The 24,675-nt window shown below is 40.9% G+C and overlaps 1 protein-coding gene across 2 annotated transcripts in view; it reads right to left on the reverse strand.

Moving 5' to 3' along the window:
- SHTN1 (shootin 1) overlaps window positions 1-24,675 on the reverse strand; it is a 97,956-nt gene that overhangs the window by 67,829 nt on the left and 5,452 nt on the right. For both annotated transcript variants that reach the window (XM_032423449.1, XM_032423450.1), the window contains exons 2-3: window positions 16,367-16,419; window positions 5,679-5,739 (exon numbers count right to left, since the gene is read on the reverse strand). In XM_032423449.1, the coding sequence (XP_032279340.1) occupies window positions 5,679-5,739; window positions 16,367-16,419 (114 nt within the window). The remainder of the gene's footprint in view (window positions 1-5,678; window positions 5,740-16,366; window positions 16,420-24,675) is intronic.

Here is a 24,675-nt window from a genome sequence, read left to right on the forward strand (position 1 = left end):
TAAGTCTGTCCAAAGTTCTTATTATGTTAATATTCAAATTCATAAAGCAGCACTCAATGGCCAGAAACATCTCTAACCTTGACATTTTTTCAGGGGTAATAATAATCTGCAGCAAATGCAGGCCAACCAAAAACCACTTAACTAATTAGTAGTTGCAGTCACCGAGAAAAACATGAATCAACACTGTTATTACAAGTGGCACATTTGAGTGGCATCTAATTATGACTTGATGAGCACGATACTTGCATTATCAACATTACGACTGCATCCCATCAGGGCCTAAAAGCTGCTGATGGCATTGACTTCGAGAAACTCCCACTCAATGGTATAGCAGCACCCAACAATCGGCTTGGCAGGGGCCCCCCTCACTAAATGACACGTTAAGCGTAATTACTGGTAGACATGGTAAATAAACAGGATTGGAAGTGAAAATTGTACCAAGTGCATAAGACACAATCTGACACATTGGAAGTGGCAGCCTTAATTGAGAGTTTCTTTGACTGCTCAAGATCATTTCAACTGCATTTCTCCGAGGACAGTGATTATAACTGTGGAGACAGACGGCATAATGGTATCAGCGGCGCTGACAGAGCTGTGAATTAAATTGTATCTGCTGTTGTGTGAGCCTTGATGAGAGGTACAGATGCCTTAGTGGTCTTATCATTATAACACAATGGTCATGTTGTCATCAACCTTTCTGGCTCCAATTGAAAAGAAATGATTGTGTGTGGAGGCTCTGCTCACCCCCCCTCCACACCACCCCCCTCTCCTCTTCTATCTCTTGTTCTGAATAGAACCAATTTTCAGAGAGCTATGAAATCACGCAATAGGTCCTAAAATGCAGCTGCTTGGCATACAAACGGGTCCCCATTAAACTGGAATCACACACAATATGTGTTTATGCCAGAAGAACAAATAGAAGCTGAACACAGGCCAAGTTTATTCACACACACAAAGCCCATGTAGCTCTTCATCAATATAATTGCCTTTTATATTGTAGTTTAAATAATAGGCTCTATTATTTCCTTAAAATCCTAATATTCTTGGCATTTTATCACTATGTTTACAAGGTAGGTTCTTCAAAAATGTGAAGGAAAGAGAAAAGAAACCTATACAATTTTTACAACATCAAATATTACTTTGAATTTTTAGCCTTAACTACTTGACTTCTTCTGCCACAATCTGGTATTTCCACCATCATAACAAAAACATAAACACTCTGCATGTTTCATAGGAATTTGACTTTTTATTCAGTAACATTCTTGCTCATGGAAGAGTAAGGAAAAATCATTCCACATAGCAAGGTTTAGGCCCAGCAAAAAGAAACACACACACACACACACACACACACACACTTATTTTCTGAACATTTTGTAAAAAGCTGCCCTGTAATTTAACTTGATAAAACTTACATAGGCAGCACTAGCCCACATTTTTCTCCAATTCTCATACAGCAGGCCCCATCTAATACGTTTTTTTTTTTAATCTCTTCCTCTAAGAGGGAACAGTAGAAATCAAAAGTTGTGCTTTGATTTCTAGTTTAAAAAAATTATCTCAATGCTAAATAGGGAGCAAGGAAACCTACCTATCGACTTTCTAGATTTAAAAGAAAATAACATGTTTCAGAGGGCATTTATATCTTTAAAAAGCATGACCCCATTGCTAAAACCACAAGTCAGGTTACATGACACAAAACAGAAATTTTTGTAACATATAATTTTATTTGCACCTTTCAAAGGATGAAAGTTTTTTTAAAAAAACTTTAATTTGTTCATTTAGTGATTGGTCCTATGGTGCTGAATTCAGGCTTATCTCATAATATCCATAGATCATGAGTGATAACTACACCTAAAATATCTGTAATTTGGATGACATGGAGGCTTAAAACAGAAGAAAGATGAATCCTAGTCTTTTAGAAACACATACTGAAATATTTATATTCATTTATGATGAAATTATCATTAAATGATATGATGACTGGCATTTCCAAATAATCTGAGGTCAGTGAGAATGGATGTATGGACAGAGATGAAAGTGGACTGGCCAGGAGCTGGTAACTGTTGAAGCTGAATGATGGATACATGGGGGTTTGTTGCATTATTTTCTCACTTCCGTATAATAAGCTTGATATTTTCCATAATAAGAGTTGTTTTTAATGACTGACAACTCAGAAGCATAACCTACAAGTACATCAATGATTGCTTCCACCAGTCTAGTTGAATCAGCAGAATTTTTTTATCCTCTTCATGACCCCAAAACACTCTTACATACTTGCCATTGTGGAATGGAGGGCAACTGGGTTTTTCTTTTTTACTTGTTTTTGTCTTTTATGAACTACAAGCATTACAGCAGAGACTCTGCTTTACTCACATCTGACTCTCTTGCACCTGGCATACTGCTAGGTATAAACTAGGAAGTCACGTCTGTGTTTGCTTGAATGACTGGAAAAATCTATCAGGCCTAGATCTGTCTGTGAACACCCCTTTACAAGAACGTTCTCTCTAGGGCCCCTGGGTGGCTCAGTCGTTAAGCGTCTGCCTTCGGCTCAGGTCATGATCCCAGGGTCCTAGGGATCGAGTCCCACATCTGGCTCCCTGCTCGACAGGAAGCCTGCTTCTCCCTCTCCCACTCCCCCTGCTTGTGTTCCTGTTCTCACTATCTATCTCTCTGTCAAATAAATAAATAAATAAATAAAATCTTTAAAAAAAAAAAAAAAAGAATGTTCTCTCTAGAACGGAACCGCTTAGGACACAACCACCATCACCCACCATTGGGCCAACTGTGTGTTCAGCCTGTGCTAAACCCTTTCCACGTGTTCTGTGCTGAGTCCTCACGACAGTCTTAGGAGGTAGGTATCATCACAGCAATTTTCTATTTGAGAACATCGAAGCCCAGAGAGGTCAAGTAGCATATATCCCAAAATACAGTTCTAACTGGTAAAGCCCGGCTAAACTAATTTCTAGGCCACTCCCAATTTTCTAGGCTTCTTTCTAACTTGTATTCAAATGTGACACCACCCATGGGACTGCCCTGAGCAAAACTCCTCTCCATCCAGCCAACCCTCAGCAACGCCTAGATGCAGGATGTCTCCGCAGCACACGTGGTGGACACGCTGTACGTTCCCTTGCAACGTCAGATCACTCGAGAGGTCTTCACACAGTGTGGGAACAGCGACGCACCGGCAGGTGTGTGGGAAAACAGGTACGTCCTAACACACAGCAAAGGCTCTCACGTTCTGGCTGAAGGACATGAAAGGCCGTTAGTTACTTCTCGCACACGAATCTGTCTCCCTAGGGAACGTGGCTTTGCTCTGCAGTGGTGCTCTTTGTGCAGGAAGACAGGAGAAGAGGCTCAGGAAGAGCTGGGGGAGGGCGGAGAACGGCAGGGACAAACGGACGAAACCAGCTAAGAAGAGCATGGTCGGCTAGGTGAGTAGAGCCCGCCGACCTAAGGGAGCTCTTCCTGAGGCTCTTCCCTCACTGAGATCTGGGCCTCGTAGGTGAACATGATGGGCAGGCAGCGTCCAACTTAGCGCCCGAAGATACTTTCCCCCGGGGCTGTCCAAGTGTCAAGACCAGGGTCTGGAAACTCACTCGTGAACTGACTCGCGGCCTCTTCACGCTGAAGGGCACCCGAGCTCGGGATGGGACAGTAAATGAGATGGTGGTAGCAGCAGCTAACATTTACTGGGCACTTAAACCATAATGCCAGGCACTGTGTTCAGCACTTTTTACATGAATTATCTCATTTATTCCTTGAACAGCCTATGAGGCAGGGTCACTTATCCCAATCTGACTAATGCAGAAATTGCTCAGGACTACGTGGGTGCACATCAAATGGTGCTTTTTACCGGTGGTAACCGCTGCAATCCCTTCCAAATCGGAAATTCTGCTCTCTGTTCGAAAGTCATCAACATTTACCCCAGACGCAATGTTTTAACAAATATTTCGAGTTTTCGTCGTCCCCATTTTCTGCTCTTTTGAGACGGAGTCAAGAGTCGGCATTCTGTTCCCCTGCCGTCCAAACTTTAAATTAATTAAGCAGACTTAGAAAAGTCAAAAATTCAATGCATACAACAATAAAGATCGTTGTACTAACCTTTCAATCGATTCTTTCAGGCTTTGAGTTGCTCATAAGGAAAAATGTGAATTTTTATAAAACTATCAAAGATATTTAGAGGAAGAGACAATGGGAAAAAGGAAGTGGGAGAGGAAAGCAGTTTACATGTTACTCTAAAGGTAGGCTGATTTGGGGAGAAGCTCCTTCCATTTCTGCAGAATGCAAGAAGCAACATGCCTACTACCTGCCCGACCAGAGCATTTTATAAGTCCGACCCTAAGAACTTGAACTATTCCTACTACACACAGCATGCCAATCCACTATCAATAATTAATTTGAGAACATGAATTGGTAACAATGTCGATGGTATAACTCAGTGTGACCCGGTGTCAGCAAAAGTGTAAGGACATCAAATTAATCCTGCATTAGAGAAGAAGAAAGTCCTACGCAATTGCAATTCATACATTCACAAATAAGAGGTATTTCTGTCATAGCGTGTTGGCCTCCAAAGAAAAGTAACATCAACAATATTCCCCTGAGGTTTTGTTACAGCCAGACACTTGAAATAAACTGGCTATTGAAATGAACTATAATGCTCCATTTTCATGGCTGTTTAACCTTCAACAAGAATAAAATGTTCTGTTGTGTAGTTACCAAGTCAACACCTTACGATATAATCAAACAGCCTGATACAGCATCTGCAGAAAGATGGAGAAAGACCCTGCTTCCAAGGGGGAGGGCCATCTTTTCCTGCTAAGGTCTGGTCCTTTTCCCATGACCTATTTCCTTCTGATCCTTCTGAGTGTGATCAGATACATTCTGTCTTAGGGGATAAGGTAATGACAGATTTGCGTAACACACAAAAATACCACAGCAAAAATTTAGAATATTACTACAGCTTTTGTGGGAATACAACATGCCTTGGTGAGAGGGCCATCTCAAACATTCAGACTCTTAAGAATGTGTAAGTTCTGTTAACTAGAATTCCTTTTCTATGAATTAATGTAAGAAACAAATCAGACCACTGTAAAGATGTGTAAGAATACTTGACATGGCATTACTTAGAATATCTAAAACTCAGAAATAATCCATCTATCACTGAATGTTTAAATAAATTAGGGTACTGTTGTGTAATAGGATACAGGAAAAAATATACATCCCTACTAACATGCAAAGATGACCATAATATACCACTCACTGAAAAAAGCTGGCTGCAAAACCGAATGCAAAGCATGACTTTATTTTTTGTAGACATAAATATTGCCCACACATAAAAGACCAAGACAGAAAGACTATAAAATGCTAACATTGCCTTTTCTCAAAGAGTCAAGATAACAAGCAATTTTTGTTCTCCTTTAACTGTCCTGCATAGTAAAATTTTTTTATAACAAGTGCAAACTGTCTTTTATAATAACATACTCATGAAATAATAATGGTCATTCCATTTTTTGAAAATCACAGTAATGTCAGGACATTTTTTGGGGGGCAAATGGGAAGACAATTCTTGCCTTCTTGGATGCCCGATGCGGCAGCAACTAAACATAGGGGACGTGTCTACACACATAATTCCCAAACACAGTTATGTGTGTTATAATAATTCCAACGAAATGCTTACATACTTTTCTGAAATTCCTCCAGTTTTTTAACAGCTTCATCTCGTTCTTGCCTAATTTTGTCACACTGAAAGGAGAAAACACAGAAATGTTAAATTTGTGTCACAAGTTTGGGAAGGCAAGAAAGAGCAAACGTATAAACAGTAACAGTTTTATGAAAAGAAAACAAAAATTAAAAACCTTTAGAAAGCATTAACGGTCACATGGTACTTACACTACTCAACCAGCATGGTCTCTACCTGGCCACTTGCCTTGGACCTTCCAAGATAATGAGTCATCTTACTACTCATTATCTCCTCAGGAACAGACCAATTTAACATCCTTGAGTTCAAATTACTCATTCTTTAAGAGAATATACGTGACTCTTTTTAAGTAGGTATTTTGCTAATACAGTGAACACCCCACACATCTGCAGGTCAGATTCCCTGAAACTGGGTAGCGACGAACTCTCCAGAACTCTCCAGAAGCACAGCCGGAAGTGACACCTACTTGAAGACAAACTGCTGCCGTGCGCCCCCTTGAAATCTTCAGTTAAGGAAAAATATCCTCATATGCTTAGAATTCCAAATAGAAGGTAGCAAATTAAAATGAGAAAATATAAAATATTCCAAATAAGCATATACCATTTACATAAACTAATTTTTAGTTTTAAAAGGTGGGAGGACTCACTGAAAACACTAGGAGGAGGTAAGACCATAAAAGCCAAAAATAACTATTAAAGCATGAGGACCTTTCAGGGTATCTGGTATAGAAACAAGTATCCATTATTTTAACAGGCCCTCAAAGTGTTAATGAATTTTATAAACACCTCATGTTCATTATGAGGACTGATTCAACTTACTGTGAATTTCACAAAACAGGTTAAGTATAACACATTTTAGAAAGATTTTCATCAAAAAGGTCTAAAACTTTAAAAAGTGATTTTTAACTATTAAGAGCAATAATTAAAATCTGAATTTTCTGGGAATACTATAATACTGTAACAAGAGGGTCATGTGAGCAAAACACAACTTTTTTTTTTTTTTTTAAAGATTTTATTTATTTATTTGACAGAGAGAGACACAGCGAGAGAGGGAACACAAGCAGGGGGAGTGGGAGAGGGAGAAGCAGACTTCCTGCGGAGCAGGGAGCCCGATGCGGGACTCGATCCCAGGACCCTGAGATCATGACCTGAGCCGAAGGCAGACACTTAACGACTGAGCCACCCAGGTGCCCCAACTTTTTTATTTTTTTTAAAGGTTTTATTTATTTATTTGAGAGAAAGAGTGAGCAAGCGAGAAAGCATGAGTGGGGGCAGAGGGAGAAGCAGGCTCCCTGAAGAGCAAGGAGTTTGACATGGAGCTCGATCCTGGGATTCCAGGATCATGACCTGAGCAAAAGGCAGATGCTTAACCGACTGAGCCATCCAGGAGCCTCAGTAAAACAAAACCTTAAATTACATTTTAATCCTACTGTGCCAGATAAATATATTGGGATTTCATGCCTTTGGATATTTATTTCAAATTTCAATGGCTAAAAAATTATGATGCCACTGATAATTTGGAAAACCCAAATTAAGACAGTGAGATAGTCTCATCTAATAGACTGGCAAAAACTAAAAGTTTGCTATCAGGAATTGAAAACTGTCATATACTGGGGCGCCTGGGTGGCTCAGTCGTTAGGCGTCTGCCTTCGGCTCAGGTCGTGATCCCGGGGTCCTGGGATCGAGCCCCGCATCGGGCTCCCCGCTCCGCGGGAAGCCTGCTTCTCCCTCTCCCACTCCCCCTGCTTGTGTTCCCTCTCTCGCTGTGTCTCTCTCTGTCAAATAAATAAATAAAATCTTTTAAAAAACAAAAGAAAACTGTCATATACTGCTGGTGGGAGTGTCAAGAGACATAACTAGTTTGGAAATAAACTATCAAAATTGAAAATGCATACGCCCTATGACTCAGCAATACCACTTCTATTTTTTTTTTTTGAATTTTTATTTTTAAGTAATCTCTATACCCAGCGTGGGACTCAAACTCACCACCCCCGAGATCAAGGGTCACCTGCTCTTCTGACTGAGCCAGCCGGGCACCCCCGCAATCCCACTTCCAGATTCTATTACTGGAATCTCTAGTAATGTTCTATATACACATTCAGCATAAATCATGGTATATTCCTGTAACACGTCAGAGAACAGTGAATGAATGAACATAAGCTGTATGTGTCAACCTCTACCTCAAAAGCCATAATGGTGAATAAAAGGAGTTGGAGAATCCATGTTAATATATACCTTAAGCCAATAAAATCACTTTATAGACTTAGACTATAAATGTATACTTCATGATACATACGGCATATATAAAAATATAAAAAGACAAAATAGAAGGATACATACAAAATTTATCACATTAGTTATCTCTTAAAATATAGGGAAGGGGACCAGGGCTGGTCCCCTTCAATTATACCTGTAGCATTTTTTTAAGTTTAAAAAAAAAATAAAAGTCAATTCTTTTTTTTTAAGATTTTATTTATTTATTTGAAAAAGAGGGAGAGAGCGCACGAGAGTGGGGTGAGGGGGAGAGGGAGAGAGAATCTCAAGCAGACCCCCTGCTGAGCGCGGAGCCTGACGTGGGGCTCCATCTCAGGACCCTGAGATCATGACCTGAGCCAAAACCAAGACTCAGACGCTTAACTGACTGAGCCACCCAGCCACCCCAAAATAACAGTTAATTCTGTGGGTTACATATTTGTTGTTATTCTCTGCCCTTCTCTGTGCTTTAAAATATTTTTTTTAATTTAAAAAAATTAAGTCAACAGTTCGGTCTTCCCCTTTAATGCCTCAAGAACTGAAACCTGGAAAGTCTGTATCTTCATTCATTTGGGTAAATCCGTTCTAGCAAGAGTACACGAAACAAGTCCTAATTCTAAATTAGCAAGGCTGTTTACCAAACCCTGACTTAGGAGGGGTCAGGCTGGGCCATTTCCTTAAGGAGGATGCCTATTCTTTCATTAAGGTTTTCTTGACGAATCTCTCCTCTGTAAAAAAAACTAATGCTGTCTAATATAGTTTCTACTTCCAACTTAACAAATAAACTGCCTTTATTAATTTTTGGTGTTTAAAATTCTAAACACTAGAGTTCTGGATTCTCGAACAAGCTTTCTGAGATCCTTCCCCCACCAGACAGAGACTGCTGGCCTGCTGTTTCAGGAATGTTCTTCTTGTCTTCTAGAATGTGGCTTGTCTATGCGATGCTTCCCCACCCCCTTGCCAGTCTGCACACCCACCTCCAACAATGCAGTTTAGTCTAAAGCACAAAAGAAACCGATTTCTGACTAGACTCACTCTCCTGAGTTATGATTGCCAAATCAAATAAATCTGCTGCTTTACTTTTTTTTTTTTTTTTAAAGATTTTTATTTATTTGCCAGAGAGAGAGAGCACAAGCAGGGGGAGCAGCAGAGGGAGAGGGAGAAGCAGGCTCCCCGCTGAGCAAGGAGCCCAATGTGGGACTCGATCCCAGGACTCTGGGATCATGACCTGAGCCGAAGGCAGACACTTAATGACTGAGCCACCCAGGCGTCCCTCTGCTGTTTTACTTTCAAATTAACTTCATGTTTCTTCATCTGGCATTTCTGAAGGTGTAAGATGCCCTGTGAAAAACTGTCTTTACCTAAGATTTGGTGCTTGGGAGCGCTGCCCCTGACTTAATACCACTTGGATTCTTCTATATACCTCTCAAAGCTCCACCTGAATTGTTACTTAAATCAAAAGTCAGAGTTTTCACTGACACTTTGCATGACAAGAGCATTAAACTGGATGGCACTCTACCTACTCAGATCTGAAAAAGCCCACCAACTGACATCACACAAGATCCACCCATGCAGTTCCCGAGTACTGGTCATGAACAACACATGGCAATTTTACGGAGGCTTACACCAGCTTCCGAAAAGGAAAGTGTTATGCCCCTGCTCTCTGCTCCTAAGGCCCAGGTGGACGGGCTTTCATTAATAACAGGTCTCAACATCACGGTCCTATTCCATCATGCCAGTAGCCAGTTTCCATCATCCAGCCGTATGTTTTTACAGGAACCCTACAGACATCACCAGAGAATTCAGAGGCTGTCACCCAACCCCAGCTGTACTCTATCAGGGGTCTTCATTTTGCTTTGCTTTCTATTTTCTGCAACCACATTATGATAAAACTGGCAGCCACAGAATTTACCATCTGCTACGGATACTGAAAGGGGTGTGCATTGGGGGGAGGGGGGACCTACACGTACGGCAAATGCAGCTGACTTATCCCCAAACCAGAGCTGAACAAAATATGAAGGATGCACCCGTTTACGAAGCAGAAATCCAGGCATCCGCTTATTTCATCATTTTAGGTGAACCCAGCAAAATAGCTCGCAACCTTTCTCTCCTACCAACAGGGAAGTCAGCAAGGATTCTGGGCCTCTACGGGAGACGGTTACGTCTCTGTGTCCTGCAGAAGCCCCTCACCCATCCTGCCCCTTCCTCTACCCTGCCCAGGCAGCTGCAGCATTTGTAGAAACGGCCTCTTTTTGTGTGAGAATTGCTCATGAAGACTTTGCAATAGCAACAGATGTGAGGGCCCACATCACTGAATTAGGATGCCCAGCGACTCTCTGGAGAGCTTGTGGCCAGGGCAGAACCCGGCAGCTTGAGCGTGGCTACTTTCCACAAGCCAGATAACATGAGGTCTCTTCTAGAGTCGAGGGTGGCTCATTATGAAGTGGTGCACTGACCAGAGGCTGGCCTTGCCGGTTTCGAATAGGAGAGGCCCTGGTCTCAACAGGAGAAGCCCTGGCCATGTTCCGTATCTGTTCTGTGAGCCTCATCCAGGCAGATACCTGGCTTCCGAGACTCAACCGGCATTTCAAAGCACTGACAGAATGACTGGCAGAGGTTAAGTGTCTCCAGTGGGAACTGGCAGCATTGAACCTCCCCCCCCGAAATGGGCAGCTCCCTCCCTTCTCCCCCACACATCAACTACCGTTTAGACCTAAGTGTCTGCCTCACAGGCTCAGCAGAGAGCCAGAGAAGTTGTAGATACTAAGACGTCTTTATATGCTGCCGTGCGTATAGTTAATGCAAGGAAAACCCCAATATTCTGAATCGTGTCTAGCCTCCACTAACATAAACATTCATCTTGATCTCCAAGGTGCACGAATTCGGCGGGGGGCTGCCAACCTATAGAAAGGCCTGTTTGGGGCCCAAGAAGTGCACACATACGCTGTACACACACACACACACACACACACACACACACACACACACACACCATCGACAAAGCAGACAATGTACACAAGGCAAGGGCCTTCGCTGAGGGAATCTACCATAATCACTGAATGCCTCGATCTCCTTCCTCCGAGCCCTGAACAACCTATTGACACAGAACCCACACAGGCCAGGCGCTGTGTTAAGCGCTGGGGTGGGGGGAGGCCGGGGGGAACCTAACATCGTGCTCTCACAACGCCTACGATCTACCAAAAAGGATCAACACTGAAGCAAGCGATTTATAAGAACACTTGCTCTAAGGGGGGAAACGCTGCGCTACATGAACACAGTGCAGAGGCTCTAACACCGGATCCGGAAAGGTCTCAGCGCGCCACCGTTTCTACTGCTTTTTCTGGAAGTTCACTCCCTTTGTGTCCAGTTACAAGATTTAAAAACGTACACATGCACAGCATCAGATTTGCACATAGTTACCTATTTTAGGTTCTTTGGTGATGCATGTAGAGGACCATCAAAATCATTTTTAATAATACTGGACAATCCTATTGTTCCACCTATGGAAGTTTGGCTAGAACTCAACTGTGCTTGTCCTTAAAGAACACAATAAAAGAAATCATTCCCACTTAGACGGAATTCCTTTCACTCTCTTTCTCTTTTGGTGGCGTTCTTTCTTCCAATTCAAAGTTCTTTCCCTCCAATTTTCAGTAGCTGCCCCCTGAAGCTGTCTTGCAGCATTCTCCAAATTCTAGGTATTGTGTGTTAGATGGAAACACATGTCATCAGAACAGAGATCCTTGCTCTTTGTTTCTGGATAGATTGCTGTTAATAAGAGACTCATTTTCACTTTCAAACTGCTAAGTAATTACTTTTTCTCTGGCACAACCACTTGCCACTCTGTTCTAAAGAAACTGCATGTATGTGGATGTATTATGCATGAACAGTTAGCATAATGGATGCATATCTTGCTCTTTAAAGTGGCTTCTTTGCTGATTTTTTTTTTAAATAAAATACTTTGGGACCTTCACCTCTGAAATTGACACAAGAGAAAGAAATCCTAACAATAGACAATGCAGCCAAGATGCAAACAGTATCATATATCTTGCTTCTTGAAACATAAGTCTTGGAAAGTGTCTGCCTCATTCCCTTTCATTCATTGTTCCTGGCAAGCTGACAGATCCGCCTGATGCACTGTTACAGAAGCTCATCCAAACGACTTATAATCAGCCACTTAAACATGTATTCATTTCAAAACTCAATCTCAAGACATAATATTAAATATAAATACTTACTGTTTAAAGGCAGATATTCTTCTATTATACACATTCCCTTCTTTTTACGCACACTCCACACACACCCCAGCCACCCTGAGAAATGTGAAAGCTATTCCATTAAAAGCTCAGTGAGGCTTTGCCCCCCCATACAGGAAAAAGCCCCAAACAATTATGACAAAGATCCTGAATGAGTCATAAGGGGAATGCCCTTCAATTGTAGGAGCATGACTAACGTATGAATATGGGGACTGCTTCACAAGCAAACAATCACATTTTATTTGATTGATTCCAAAATATATAGTCTTCTATTTTTCCATACCTCAAAAAACAGATTTGAAGGTCTTGTTGACTTTCATGTGATAGGCTTTCTTACTTTTTAACATACTGCTGATAATGTCACTTAGGAACTAGGCAAAAAATAATAAAAAGTAGCACCCTTTCCATAATCTCCACTTACCCTGACATTAAAAAAAAAACCTGAACGTTTTACATTATAATCCAACCCCATACAACTTACTCGTACCCTAATATTTTGATAATTTTGGTTGATAAAAGGTGATAAGTAAATAAGAAATACACAGATGTTTTATGACAAAGAAGTAAACAATTCTGCTTGAGAAAAAGTTGGAGAAGATTTAAAAAAAAAAAAAAAATAAGGAACATTTAAGCCAAGCATTAACAGCTAATAAGAGTTTGTCACACAGTCTAGGGTAGGATCATTATCTTTTTGTCCCTTTCCCATCCCACCCCCAAACCCCAGACATTCACTTACAACAGTATAATTTATCATTTGTCCATGTGCCTATGTCCCTCATTAGAGTGGTTTTACTCAAGAGTGGGACCTTCGTATGTTTTTCTTTGTACTCCAGTACTCAGAAGGCATTCAACAGTCTTGCCTTCAAAAAAGCTTTCCTTATAAATTCAAACAGACTTTGATTCCATCCTCAAGGACAATGAGAAAAACCAGAAAATGATCAACATTACATTTTTCTTAAATAGGGATAACTGCAAAGGAAAAGATCATTGACACATTGGCCCACCCTTCCACGTCTACTCTTCCCCTTGGCACACCTATATCAGAATCTGCATACACACACACTCACACACGTGATGTTTCTGACGTCAGACTGATTTGATATTTAACTTTCGGTTTTTAAGTTCAAACCTACAGATGGTCAAGACAAGTCCTGAGTCTGATAATCTCCTATGGAAAATTCATGAGCTAACAACAAAGAACGAAGAATAACACCAAGACCTTGGTGGAAAAAGTCAATCAGCTCCCATGAGTTTACCGGCTTCAAAAAGAACATTTGTGGCCAGAAGACCCGTGTATGAATCTCAACTCTGTGAAGCCTCGAGGTTCTGTTCTCTGTGCACTAGAGCCGACACAGGGATGTCTGAAGCATCAGAAGAGGAACATAAGTGAGTGTGTGTGACCCATGGCAGCTTCTTAATAATAAACACAGCCCCTTAAGCATAAACTCATGTCCTACCACTGGTCTCAGCAGAGGAGATTCCAAAGAGAGCATCAAAAGCTCTTATCCAAAGAAATCAAACCCTTTGTCTCTTCTCATTGATCAGGTTCATCATCTAGCAACAAAGACAGACTTAATGCGGACACGTAGAAGGGAGAGATAACATGCAGTGAATTTATTCTGGTCCCTCCCACTCGTGCAAAATTCCCCCAGATGAAATTAACTATGGCAAAAGGACTTCCACTTTAGATTCACTTTAGATCCTGACTAATTTTAAACTCTGGTTTGGGGCTACAAGGGAAGGATGGCCATGCATATTTGCAGATATGGCCTGGACAAGGCTCACTCGGCCAGGCACAAGAAAGTGCTTTGCCAGAGAAAGTAGTGTTCTCCATTTACTACCTCGAGAACTAAAGCTGCTTTTACTCATTCTATGCTGTATAAAAGGCTTTTATTATATACTTCCATCTTTTGTAATATAGCCCCCCCCCATTTTTGGGAAGAAATCTGCAATAGTAAGCCTGTTAGTCCTTTAACAGAAGATAAACAGAATGCAGTGAACTTAAAACCACTCTATTTTGTTTTACCCAACCACAGCATTCCATACTGCATTCATTTCTTTTCTTCCCATTTCTGTTAACAGTTATTTTTAAAGAATTAGCACAGAAGAAGGTCAGTAATGCATGCAGATGTCACAGAAGTATTAGGTCATATTCCATGTAGAGAAACATGCAACTAGTTAATGCGCAAAACTAATTTATAGTCCTCCTTTCACCAAATGCATTTTACCTATAATTCCACCTGTGTAACAGATGGTTCACTTAAAAACCTCACTGCAGAAAGTGGCTCTCAGTTAAATAACCATCAACACCACCAGCAACGGATGTTTATAGAACAAACATGACTCTGTGAAGCCCCGAGGTTCTGTTCTCTGTGCACTATTTTTAGGGCAATGTGAGGTCTATATGTAAGGAAGGATTAGAGGAGGAGAAGAAAGAAAAAAATTTTACTCTTCTGCCTCTCATGTTTCTCATTTTCTTCTATATCCTTCCTTCTCCATCACATGAAGACACTTGTTTGCTTTCTCCACTTCTATCTTCTAGGTTAAGTCAAAGAGTTCTCCTGAATTAACCCTTCCAACTTGTCTTGCTCTTTCCTCCTAGGCCAGGACACCTACAGAAAAGACTCAACTGGTAACTTCTTGGCTCTCTTTCCTAGAGCTGGAAGATGGTTGCGCATCTGGGCAAAGAGGCTCAAGCTACCTGGTCTGATCATCCCCCACTGGGTCCACTCTGAGATTATGGGGCATCAGGGAACCAGGATCTAAGCACAAACTCCCCGCCTGTTGGCATCCTCAGGACATCTATGATTTGGGATCATTACTGTGTTAGAATTAGGAATCTTGTCAAACTATTTTTCTGGGACTTTCTTACCACATTAGAGATGCATGCACCAACCACTTTCTATCACAGAGATCTTCATCACCCTCACCTACCTACCATTTCTTAAATCACCTGATGGAAAGAAGAGAAGAAACACGATTTCACAGAACATCAAAGATTTATTTGCAGATGAGCAAAGGAGCCTTAAAACTGGGTGAAAAATAATGGTCTCAAAATCCATTTTTATATGAACTAGAGTTCATACCATATCACCAACCATGTAACAGCTAATATAGGCAGCCAATTAATATGAGTGAAAAATTTAAATATGATGTTTAAGAACCCAATAAATGGTCTCAAATATGCCAAAGGTTTTACAAATATTCGGCTCACTGCCCATTTTCATTACAGATCTTACTCTCAAATTTTAAAGACAAGGTCTCATAATTTATAGCCATGATGACCATCTGCTTCAATAACTACGAAGGACATATTTTATTAATTTTTTGCCAAGGACATTAAGTTTTGAAATATTTAGTCTATCAAGGTAATTTCTAAACACAAATTTTGTTTCTATCTAAAAGCAATAATGGACAGCTCTGCTCTCTCTCTCTCTGTCTCCTACTTCTCAGTTCAATTGAGCACTCTCTTCTTTTTTTAACTTAGACCCCCCCCTTCTGCCCCTCCCTGAATTTGCGGGGGGGGGGGAATAAAGATACATAAACAAATATTCACAAATCTTAGATGGACATGTGCAGAGACAAAAAGGTAAGTAGTTTAAAAAGGTAAGTAGAATTCAATGATTTCAGTTTAAAAATAAAACTGCCAGGGCCCCCGAAAACATGCACCAAGCGTTACCATCTTCGTAGTGGGTGATTTTCAACCTCCAGTATATTATTCATATACTTAAGAGGACGTGAGCATAAAAAAGGTTTATGAAAGAAGATAGGCTAAACACCAATGACTAATGCCAAAGAGTTCTCTCCAGAATCTACTCTGTCTTAAGTCCCAAAGATAAGTGTCTTCCCTTCAATTCCATCACTAGAGTCCCAAATCTGGTTGTCAGGGAAAAAGTACAAATCTTGGGGGCTTCAGTTGCTTGGCCTGGTGCCTTGCTGCACATTTAGCTGAGTAGTTAATCTCCCAGAGCAGGGCCACTGCGGCATGCCTGCTATTCTTTACCATCTGGAGCCTGGAGTTGATATTAGCTTGAACCACACATGCAGGAGAAAAGAAAAAAGAAAAAAACTCATTCGCATTTAACTGAAATTGGTGGCAGAACAATGCACCATGCCGTCCAGGCTTTCACACATGTAAGAAAGGAAAGAAAGGGTAAAGTACAAACCTTCTCCTTTGTTTTCTGGTTCTCTGCTCTGAGGTCTTCATATTCGCCTATGGCTAAAAGAAAAAAAAAAAAGGAAAGCAACGTTATAACACCATCAAAAGTTTACTGTAGGAAAACCTGGGATCCAACTCATCTCTATTGTCTCTTTAGTATGTTGGTGATGGGGTAGAGAAAAGGCCACAGAAGAAGGGCTTCTGCTTTTAAGAGTAAGAAAGAAAAAGAGACCACAGCCGGTGTGAGCCCACCAAGCCAAATTTCCAATTCTCCCTAGGTCACAGAAAGACCTCGGAGCCATAAGTGACCTATGACAAATCACTTCTCTTGGTGCTCAGCACTTGGGTCCCGTGAAAGGAGACAGGTGGATGCTCCCTGAAGTTCCTTCTAGCACCATTAAGTCTGTGGTGCTATAATCAGAGGTTTATTTTTAAAATCAGCCTCCAGAAAATAATGTCAGCTTACACATTCAGTTCCGTGTCACACATCTGCTTTATCCACAGAGCAAAAGGTTTACACTGTGAGCATTCAGCTAAGAACAACTATTTTCAGGCATTGCAAGATCATCTACCACCAAGCCATGACCAGATACCAGCCAGATTCATTTCACTAAGTTGGAAAAATATGTGAACCGTCTGGAAATATTTCCACCTATGTGAGAAAACAGCAACTTATTATTTAAAACCCTCTATCGCCAGACAAATAAAGTAGCCTGAACACCCACAGTTATCTCTTAGCCAAAGCACCACTGTCAGATAGCCTCACGGTTCAGAACACGATGTTTACAGCATATGATGGGAAGAGAGAGCATGACCCAGCCTTAAAGACAGAGCAGAATGCGTAAGGTGGGCCTCCTCCCAGACCAGCACCTTGACTGGCACCACCGAGCCAGGCCATTATCAGACTGGATTTTTATACTTGTACCTATAAAAAAATGTAATTGGGATTTATCTACAAAAAGCTCAGTTTTTTTCTTAAAAAAAGAAAAGACAAATAGAGTTTCCTATTTCCATCAATAAGCAGATGATAGAAAAAAAGAAACTAAAACCAGTAGCTTCAAGAACATCCCAGATAATCTGGTTATTAATTCTAGAAGTGGGGGATTCTAACCACTGGAACAGAGAAAAACCCAAAAACAAACAATGCACACGGTGAAGTACATCGTTTGTGTCCTCCAACAGTGATCCAAAGGATTTAGAATAGCTATGGTGATTGTAGAACCACAACCTTTAAATCCAACCAAATGAACAAGTATTTATGGGATTACACCACCAATGCCCATAGGTTTTATTGGCACTCTCTGACCATCTAAGTAAGAGTTAATGGACAATTTTATTGAAGCCACACCCAAAAAGAATTCTTGAAAATGAGACAGCCGATAAAACAGCTGAATGTAGTATATAGGTAAAGATAGAGCCTTTTTAAAAATAATTACATTTCAACAGAAAACATTTGAGTGACCACAGGATGAAGTCTTATACACACCAGCTCCTCTTCAGCCACCACCACACAAAGCCCAACCAATGGGTATAAAGCAAATTGTCCTTGGTTATGAAAAATCAATAAAATGACTGCCTCCTTTTTTAACAGAAAGAAATAAAACTAAGAGATTCTAAAAATATACACTTATGCACTGGGTAGTGTACGGTCATGGTCCTAAGTCTTATTACTATATCTAATATTCTTTCAAAAAATAAATACATATTTTACCGAGAGACTTTAGTTTTTCTTGACATTTGAAAGTATCTGTAGATGACGTTGAAAAATCAAGACTGATTTACCACTCTATTCTGGATGACCTACTTTACAGATGAACAAAGAAACAATAAAGGCTTATAAAACCATGATCTCATATTGACATTAAGAAAATGTTTTTCTATTTAAAACATTAGATAACACCTTTGAAGCTTTTTAAAAATACCGATACTATTCTTCCATTATGTTGCCAATAGAATCCAGACGAAACATTGCAGACTCTCAACTATAGGGTCTTCATGAAAAGCATTAATTAAGAACCCTTCACCTATCATGCCTTAATGGAAACCACAGACAATGTGCTTTCTTGTGACTCTGTGCAACTTAAAAAAATAAAGCCAGGTAAAGGGAATGGAGAGGAAAAGTATGGGGAAAGTATGGGCAGAATCCCCAGTGGGAAGGGAGCACCTGGGGAACAGGGCATAAATGGAAAGAAAAACATGTATTTATATTTTTTTCATTGAAATTAGAAAATCAAACTCGCTGTCCTAAACAAGATTTACACACACATACACACACACACACCCCATAGTGAATACACATGTAACCCCACCCTCAGCAAAACTGGCAAAAACTATAGTGACCTATCGTATTCAGCTACTTCTTTTTTGGCAATGCTAAAGGGTCACAGAGAAAGCCTTCTTTTTGTTTCAGAACTGGCTCAGAGTTTGGAAATTTTTTAAGTGAGTCACACAACTCAAGTGATTGGATGATACAGATCCTCCAAATCTTGAAGTAACCAATGCAAAAGTAAAGATGAACTGGACCAACGCTCTGCCACATGAAAGATACCCAGGGCTTGGGAAGACTTCATCTCCTGGGTTTCAGGTACAGTGGATTTCAATGTACGGTAAGGTCACATCGCACAGTAATTAAAAAGTGCAGCCAAGGGACTTTGGTCTAGTTGGTTAACCTCTCTAAATCGCAGATTCCTCCTAAGAATGAAAATTATACGTCTTTCACATGGTATGGTGATTAAGAGTAAGCTAACATGTAAGGTGTAAGAGTGCTTAGGTATGTTATATGTTCAGTACATGTCAGCCATGCTTATTGTTACTGATACAGCAAAGTACATCAGATCTTGTGTGCATGGTAAGAGATCAGGCTGCTCCCTAATGCCCTCCGTACATGGCCTGAAAGCTGGCAGAGCAGAAAATCTCTGAAACCCGACTACTGCTACCCAAATAAAAGGAGAAAGGGGGCTAACAATCAGTTGTAATGCGTTGTAGTTTAAAAAAAAAAAAAAAAGGCAAAGAAATGGAAGCATGTCTGGGAACTGTACTTTTCAATCCTGGCTGCACATTGGAATCACCTGGGGAGCTTTTAAATCATACAGATGTCTAGCCCCCTCGCCACCCACCCCACCCCAAGATTCTAATTTAACTAGTCTAGGGTGGACCTTGGGCACCATATTTGTTTGAGAAGTGAACACCCCAGGCGATTCTGATGTGCAGCCAGGGAGGGGGATCACTCCGTAAGAGTACAGAATGGAAGAAAAAGGGAGATGTGGAGAAAACAAGGAGAATATCAGGCAGAGCACGTGTTTCAAGAATCATGCTGGTTTTCCATTTTCCAACTCCCTAATGCCAAGAAAGGGAGCTTTCTTTCCAAGCTGCAAATCATGACATAGTCAGCCCAGAAATGAGATGAGTAGACTTGGTCGTTTCAGGAGCGTGACACTTAAAGTTCATAAACACAGGCAATAACACCTCTGGCTGGGGTGAGTCACCATCCCGGTTTGCCCGGGACTTTCCCAGTTACAGACTAGAGAAGAAAAGAGCCCAGTGTCCCTGGACACCTCTCAGTCCCGGGCAGGTTCATCACCCTATCCCAAGGGTAAGCGCCCGATCAGTACTTCCCGACCAATACCTTCTAGACCTGCACTGTCGAATACGGAGCCGCCAGCTACATGTGGCTAACCCACGTGTAAATTCATTAAAATTGAAGAAAACTTAAAATTCCGTTCTTCAGCTGCACCAGCCGTACTTGCAGGGCTCCACGGCTACGTGTGCCTAGGGGCTTCCGGAGCCCACAGCTGACAAAGAACATTTCCACCGCAGCAAGAAGTTCTGCTAGGCAGGACTATCCTGCACATCTCTATCCAGACAGCCTACAAGCACCGCAAACTCAACATGTTAGAAAGTGAATTCATCAAACGCCGTTTCACCCAAACCTCCTCCTTCCCGTATGCATGATGTCCTTCTGGGGTCATCACCGACCTGGTCCTCAAGCTAGTACCTCAGGATCAGCCTTGATTCCTCTCTTTCTCCCACCTTCCAACGAATTATGAAATTGCTCCCATCTCTTAAAACGTCTCCCCAGTCTGCCTTTCCTCTATAGTATGTCTGCCCTGATTCTAATCTTCAATAATGGTAAAGTCCTCTCATGTAGCCTCTAGCCTCCCTCTATCCCAAGTTCATTCTTCACAAAAGAGATGGTTAGCATAGTAATAAGGCAACCTGGTTACATCATTCTTGTAGTCCACCAAGATGTTACTTCACAACCTGGGACACCCATCCCCACTCCTGCCATTCAGCCTTAGAGACCATCACTCAGTCCCTCATACCTCTAAGACCTTTCACACCCAGGTGCCTTTTTAAACATTTTTCCCTTTTAAACATTTTTCCCTTCACCTCCCCATCTTCCCTACCTCCTCCTTGACAATGCAATTCAATTGTCATTTCCTGTGAGAAACCTTCCCCACATACCTAAGGCAAAAATCAACATTTATATTTCTAATATACTACCAGAGTACCCTGTTCATCTATCTCTACTAGAGCATCAACGTGTAACATTATAAACTACCTGAGCACAAGTCTGTCTTCTTGTCTTCTCTCCCATCTGATTCATTGCTAGAGATCTTATACCCAGCAGAATACGAAGCAGAGTTGGTACCTATGTTGACTGAATGGCTGGTTCATATAAATCTGTGATGTGGAGCAATTAAGCCAAATATGAACATCCCCATTTTAAAAATGAAGATACAAATACACAGAGAAGTCAAATTCCACAGTAAGAAACATTGGAGGCAGGACCAGTCTACCGATTTCCAAAGTCATTCGTGTAAAAAAACATTACTGGGCATTTCTGTGTGCAGTGTGCTAAAACACTGGACCAGAAACAATCCTCTGGGGTGAGGACTATGTCTTTATGCATACAGCTACCAACATCTAGCACAATGCCTGACGTGGAGCAGGCACTGGATAAATGTGTGTTAAATTAAGGAAGAAGGAAGAATGGATCTAGGTCTTCACATGAACAAATCATGAAAGAGCACGTACTCTCCTTCCCACATTAAAAGGGTCTCTTACATCACGTGTTACAACAAGATACTTAAGAGAAGTGAAGCTTTAAATAGCCATCAAATATAACCAGAAAAACACTGCCTCATAAGATCTTCTAATGTAGATTCTCATCCATTAAGTCTGCATCTCTGAGACTCATGTAGCCATGAAACACCTCTTACTAATGGGGAACGAGGACATGAGTCATAAGAGATAATGTTCAATTAGGACATTATTCCCTTCTGCACATATGCCAATGGGTCCTCTTTTAGAGCCAGAGCAGAAAGAGAAGTCATTTATACCTCCCTTGTTAATTAAAGCATTAGAAAAGCCAGAAAAAAAACACTACTGGAAAACCTGATCAAAAAACAAAGATGACAGATTTCACATCTGAAAAGAAATGATGGCAAACCTGAAATTTACGCATTACTTGGTAGAACACACAGTTCGGTGCTAATGAATTAATGATGCTTAAGAAGTACTCCCAATGAACTATAGGAATGACTTCAAATTAACCCACAGAAAGGAAGGAAACGGAGTACGTTTATAAAATGCATGTATAAGTCTGGTTTCCAGTCCGACATGGAGCTTTTCTGTCACCACTCCTGTCCTCACAACAACAGAGAAGTGGAACAAACTGAAAATCAACGATTCTTCTTAGATCCACCAGAGAACTGAGGTCACAGGACAAACTGCTATTCCAAAATTGGAGAGACAAGCAAGATACAGACAATCATGACTTCCTGACGCAGAAGGCAAGGTGTGGAACCCACTCGGCAACCAGCGCCAAGAGAGGGAAACCTAAACTGTCAACGGCGAATTGCTAAAGGCTCAGTTCTAACAAGTTCGAGAGTTAAAAACTCCAGTGGGTGGGCCAGTCTTAGGAGGGTCCCAAACTTTAGGGAGTTTTATCTCCAGGAGCGCTACCACAGCCTCAGAGGAAGTATCAGAGGAAATTTCCCTACTGCTTCAGGCAGGGCAAGGGGGAGAGGAGCCATGCTGAAATATGCCCAGAGCCTCTGTTCTTCGTAGCAAGGCCTGCCCTCGGGAGAAATTATTTCCCTAGAGCCAACTCCAGGCCCCTCTAGCCTTCCTGTCTCACCTAAGCAGGAAACACCAAAACTGAGAAGCACAGATGAAAGTCACAGCCCAGGGGCACAGGCTCACCAAGAGACAGAGACCACATCACAGGACCATCGGAGGCTTCCTCTCCCCCATACCTTACCCCCCATGGATGTTTATAGCAGCGTTATTCACAATTGCCAAAACGTGGAAGCAACCATCATGTTCATCAACAGGTGAATGGATAAACAAAATGTGGTACATCCATGCAATTGAGTATTCTTCAGTGATACAAAGAAATAAATGCACTATCAAGCCACAAAAAGACATGGGGAACCCATATGTGCATATTGCTAAGTGAAAGAAGTCAATATAAAAATGCTACATACCGAGTAATTCCAACTCTATGACACTGTGAAAAAAGCAAAACTACAGAGCCAGTAAAAAGATGAGTGACGCTGCCAGGAGTTCAGAGGTAAGGAGGGAGCGATGAACAAGTAGAGCAGAGGGAATTTTTGGAGCAGTGAAATTATTCTGTATGGTAATGTAATGGTGGGTATGAGTCATACATCTGTCAAAACCCATAGGATGTATATAACACAAAGAATGAACCCCAATGTAAACTATGGACTTAATTAATAATAATGTATCAGTATGGCTCATCAATTCTAAGGAATGCACCACACTAACTCAAAATGATAATAATAGAGAAAACAGGGCGTGGGGGAAGATGAAGGGCTATGTGGAAATTCTCTGTACTTTCTGCTCAGTTTTTCTGTAAAGCTAAAACTGTGCCCCCCAAAAGTCTTATTTAAAACAAACGTATACACATACACACACACACACACATATATGTAACAGAATCATACTCTGATTTTTGCCACAGAGGATTTGAGATAGAATCAAGTAACTAAAAGGATCCTAATATATTACTGTTCTGTGGACATACAAAAAATTTCAAAACTCATGTTTTAATATTTAATTTTTACCAGCATGGTAGACAGACAACAACAAAAGCCATGTTCCTTCTACGTTTTAAAGCAAAGCCTGGTTGTCTAAGAGAATAAAATCTACAGCACTACCAAGTTTAGAATATTCCCGCTTTTTGGATCCACTTTTGGGAATTTTTCCCACAGCGGCACTTTCAGATAAACGTGTACAAGGATGTAAGCAACATTTTTATTTTAATAAACTTTAATTTTACAAACTTTAAATTTACAGCAAAATTGCAAGGATAATACAGACAGTTCCCATAAGCCCTGCACCCAGTTTCTTCTATTATTAACATCTTATATTAGTATGGTACGTTTATTATAATCAGTGGACCAATACTGACACATTATTATGAACGAAGGTCCACACTTTATTCATATCTCCTTAGTTTTTCCCTAATGTTCCGTTTTCCTTCCGGGATTCCACTGAGATACCACGCTACATGTAGTTGTCAGGTCTCCTTAGACACTTCCCGGCTGTGACAGTTTCTCACTACATAGACATACATGTATCTATAAATATTTCTGTATGTAATCACCTGTATCTAGATTAAGCAAAACACGAATTCATACTGATGTCTCCAACTGTTATCTATTGCCCAAAGCATTATTTTTAATAGCAAAGACATAGAAACACAGAGGTGTCCATCCAGAGGACATTAACTACATTGTGGGAAAACTGTAGGGTAGAACACTATCCAATCAATTTTTTTAAAGATTTTATTTATTTATTTGAGAGAGTGTGTGAGCATGAGCAGCGGGGAGAGGCAGAGGGACAAGCAGACTCCCCTCTAAGTGGGAAGCATGATGCGGGGCTTGATCCCAGGACCTGAGATCATGACCTGAGCCAAAGGCAGACGCTTAACTGATTGAGCCACCCAAGTGCCCCTAACCAATCAATTTTTAAAGATTTAGCTCTATATGTACTGATATGAATTCTGTAATATATATTCAGTGATAACTACATATGTACATACAAGTGCACAATTTTCTAAAGGAAATACAACAGAAAGTCAACAAAAAGTGTAACTCTGAGCAATGGGAAGGGGGTTAGAGCATGCATTATCAGTGGGTGACAATGCCTCGAAGAGGAATACAATCTCAGGTATTACAATGGTTTGCAACCTCCAAAGGATCACAGTATATAAAGGGATATACAGTATATCCGTGATATTAAAATTTCATGGGGAAGCCTGCATCTCCCTCTCCCTCTGCACTCCCC

This window comes from Phoca vitulina, unplaced genomic scaffold (assembly GCF_004348235.1).
Source record: "Phoca vitulina isolate PV1807 unplaced genomic scaffold, GSC_HSeal_1.0 scaffold28, whole genome shotgun sequence".
Lineage (NCBI taxonomy): Eukaryota > Metazoa > Chordata > Mammalia > Carnivora > Phocidae > Phoca > Phoca vitulina.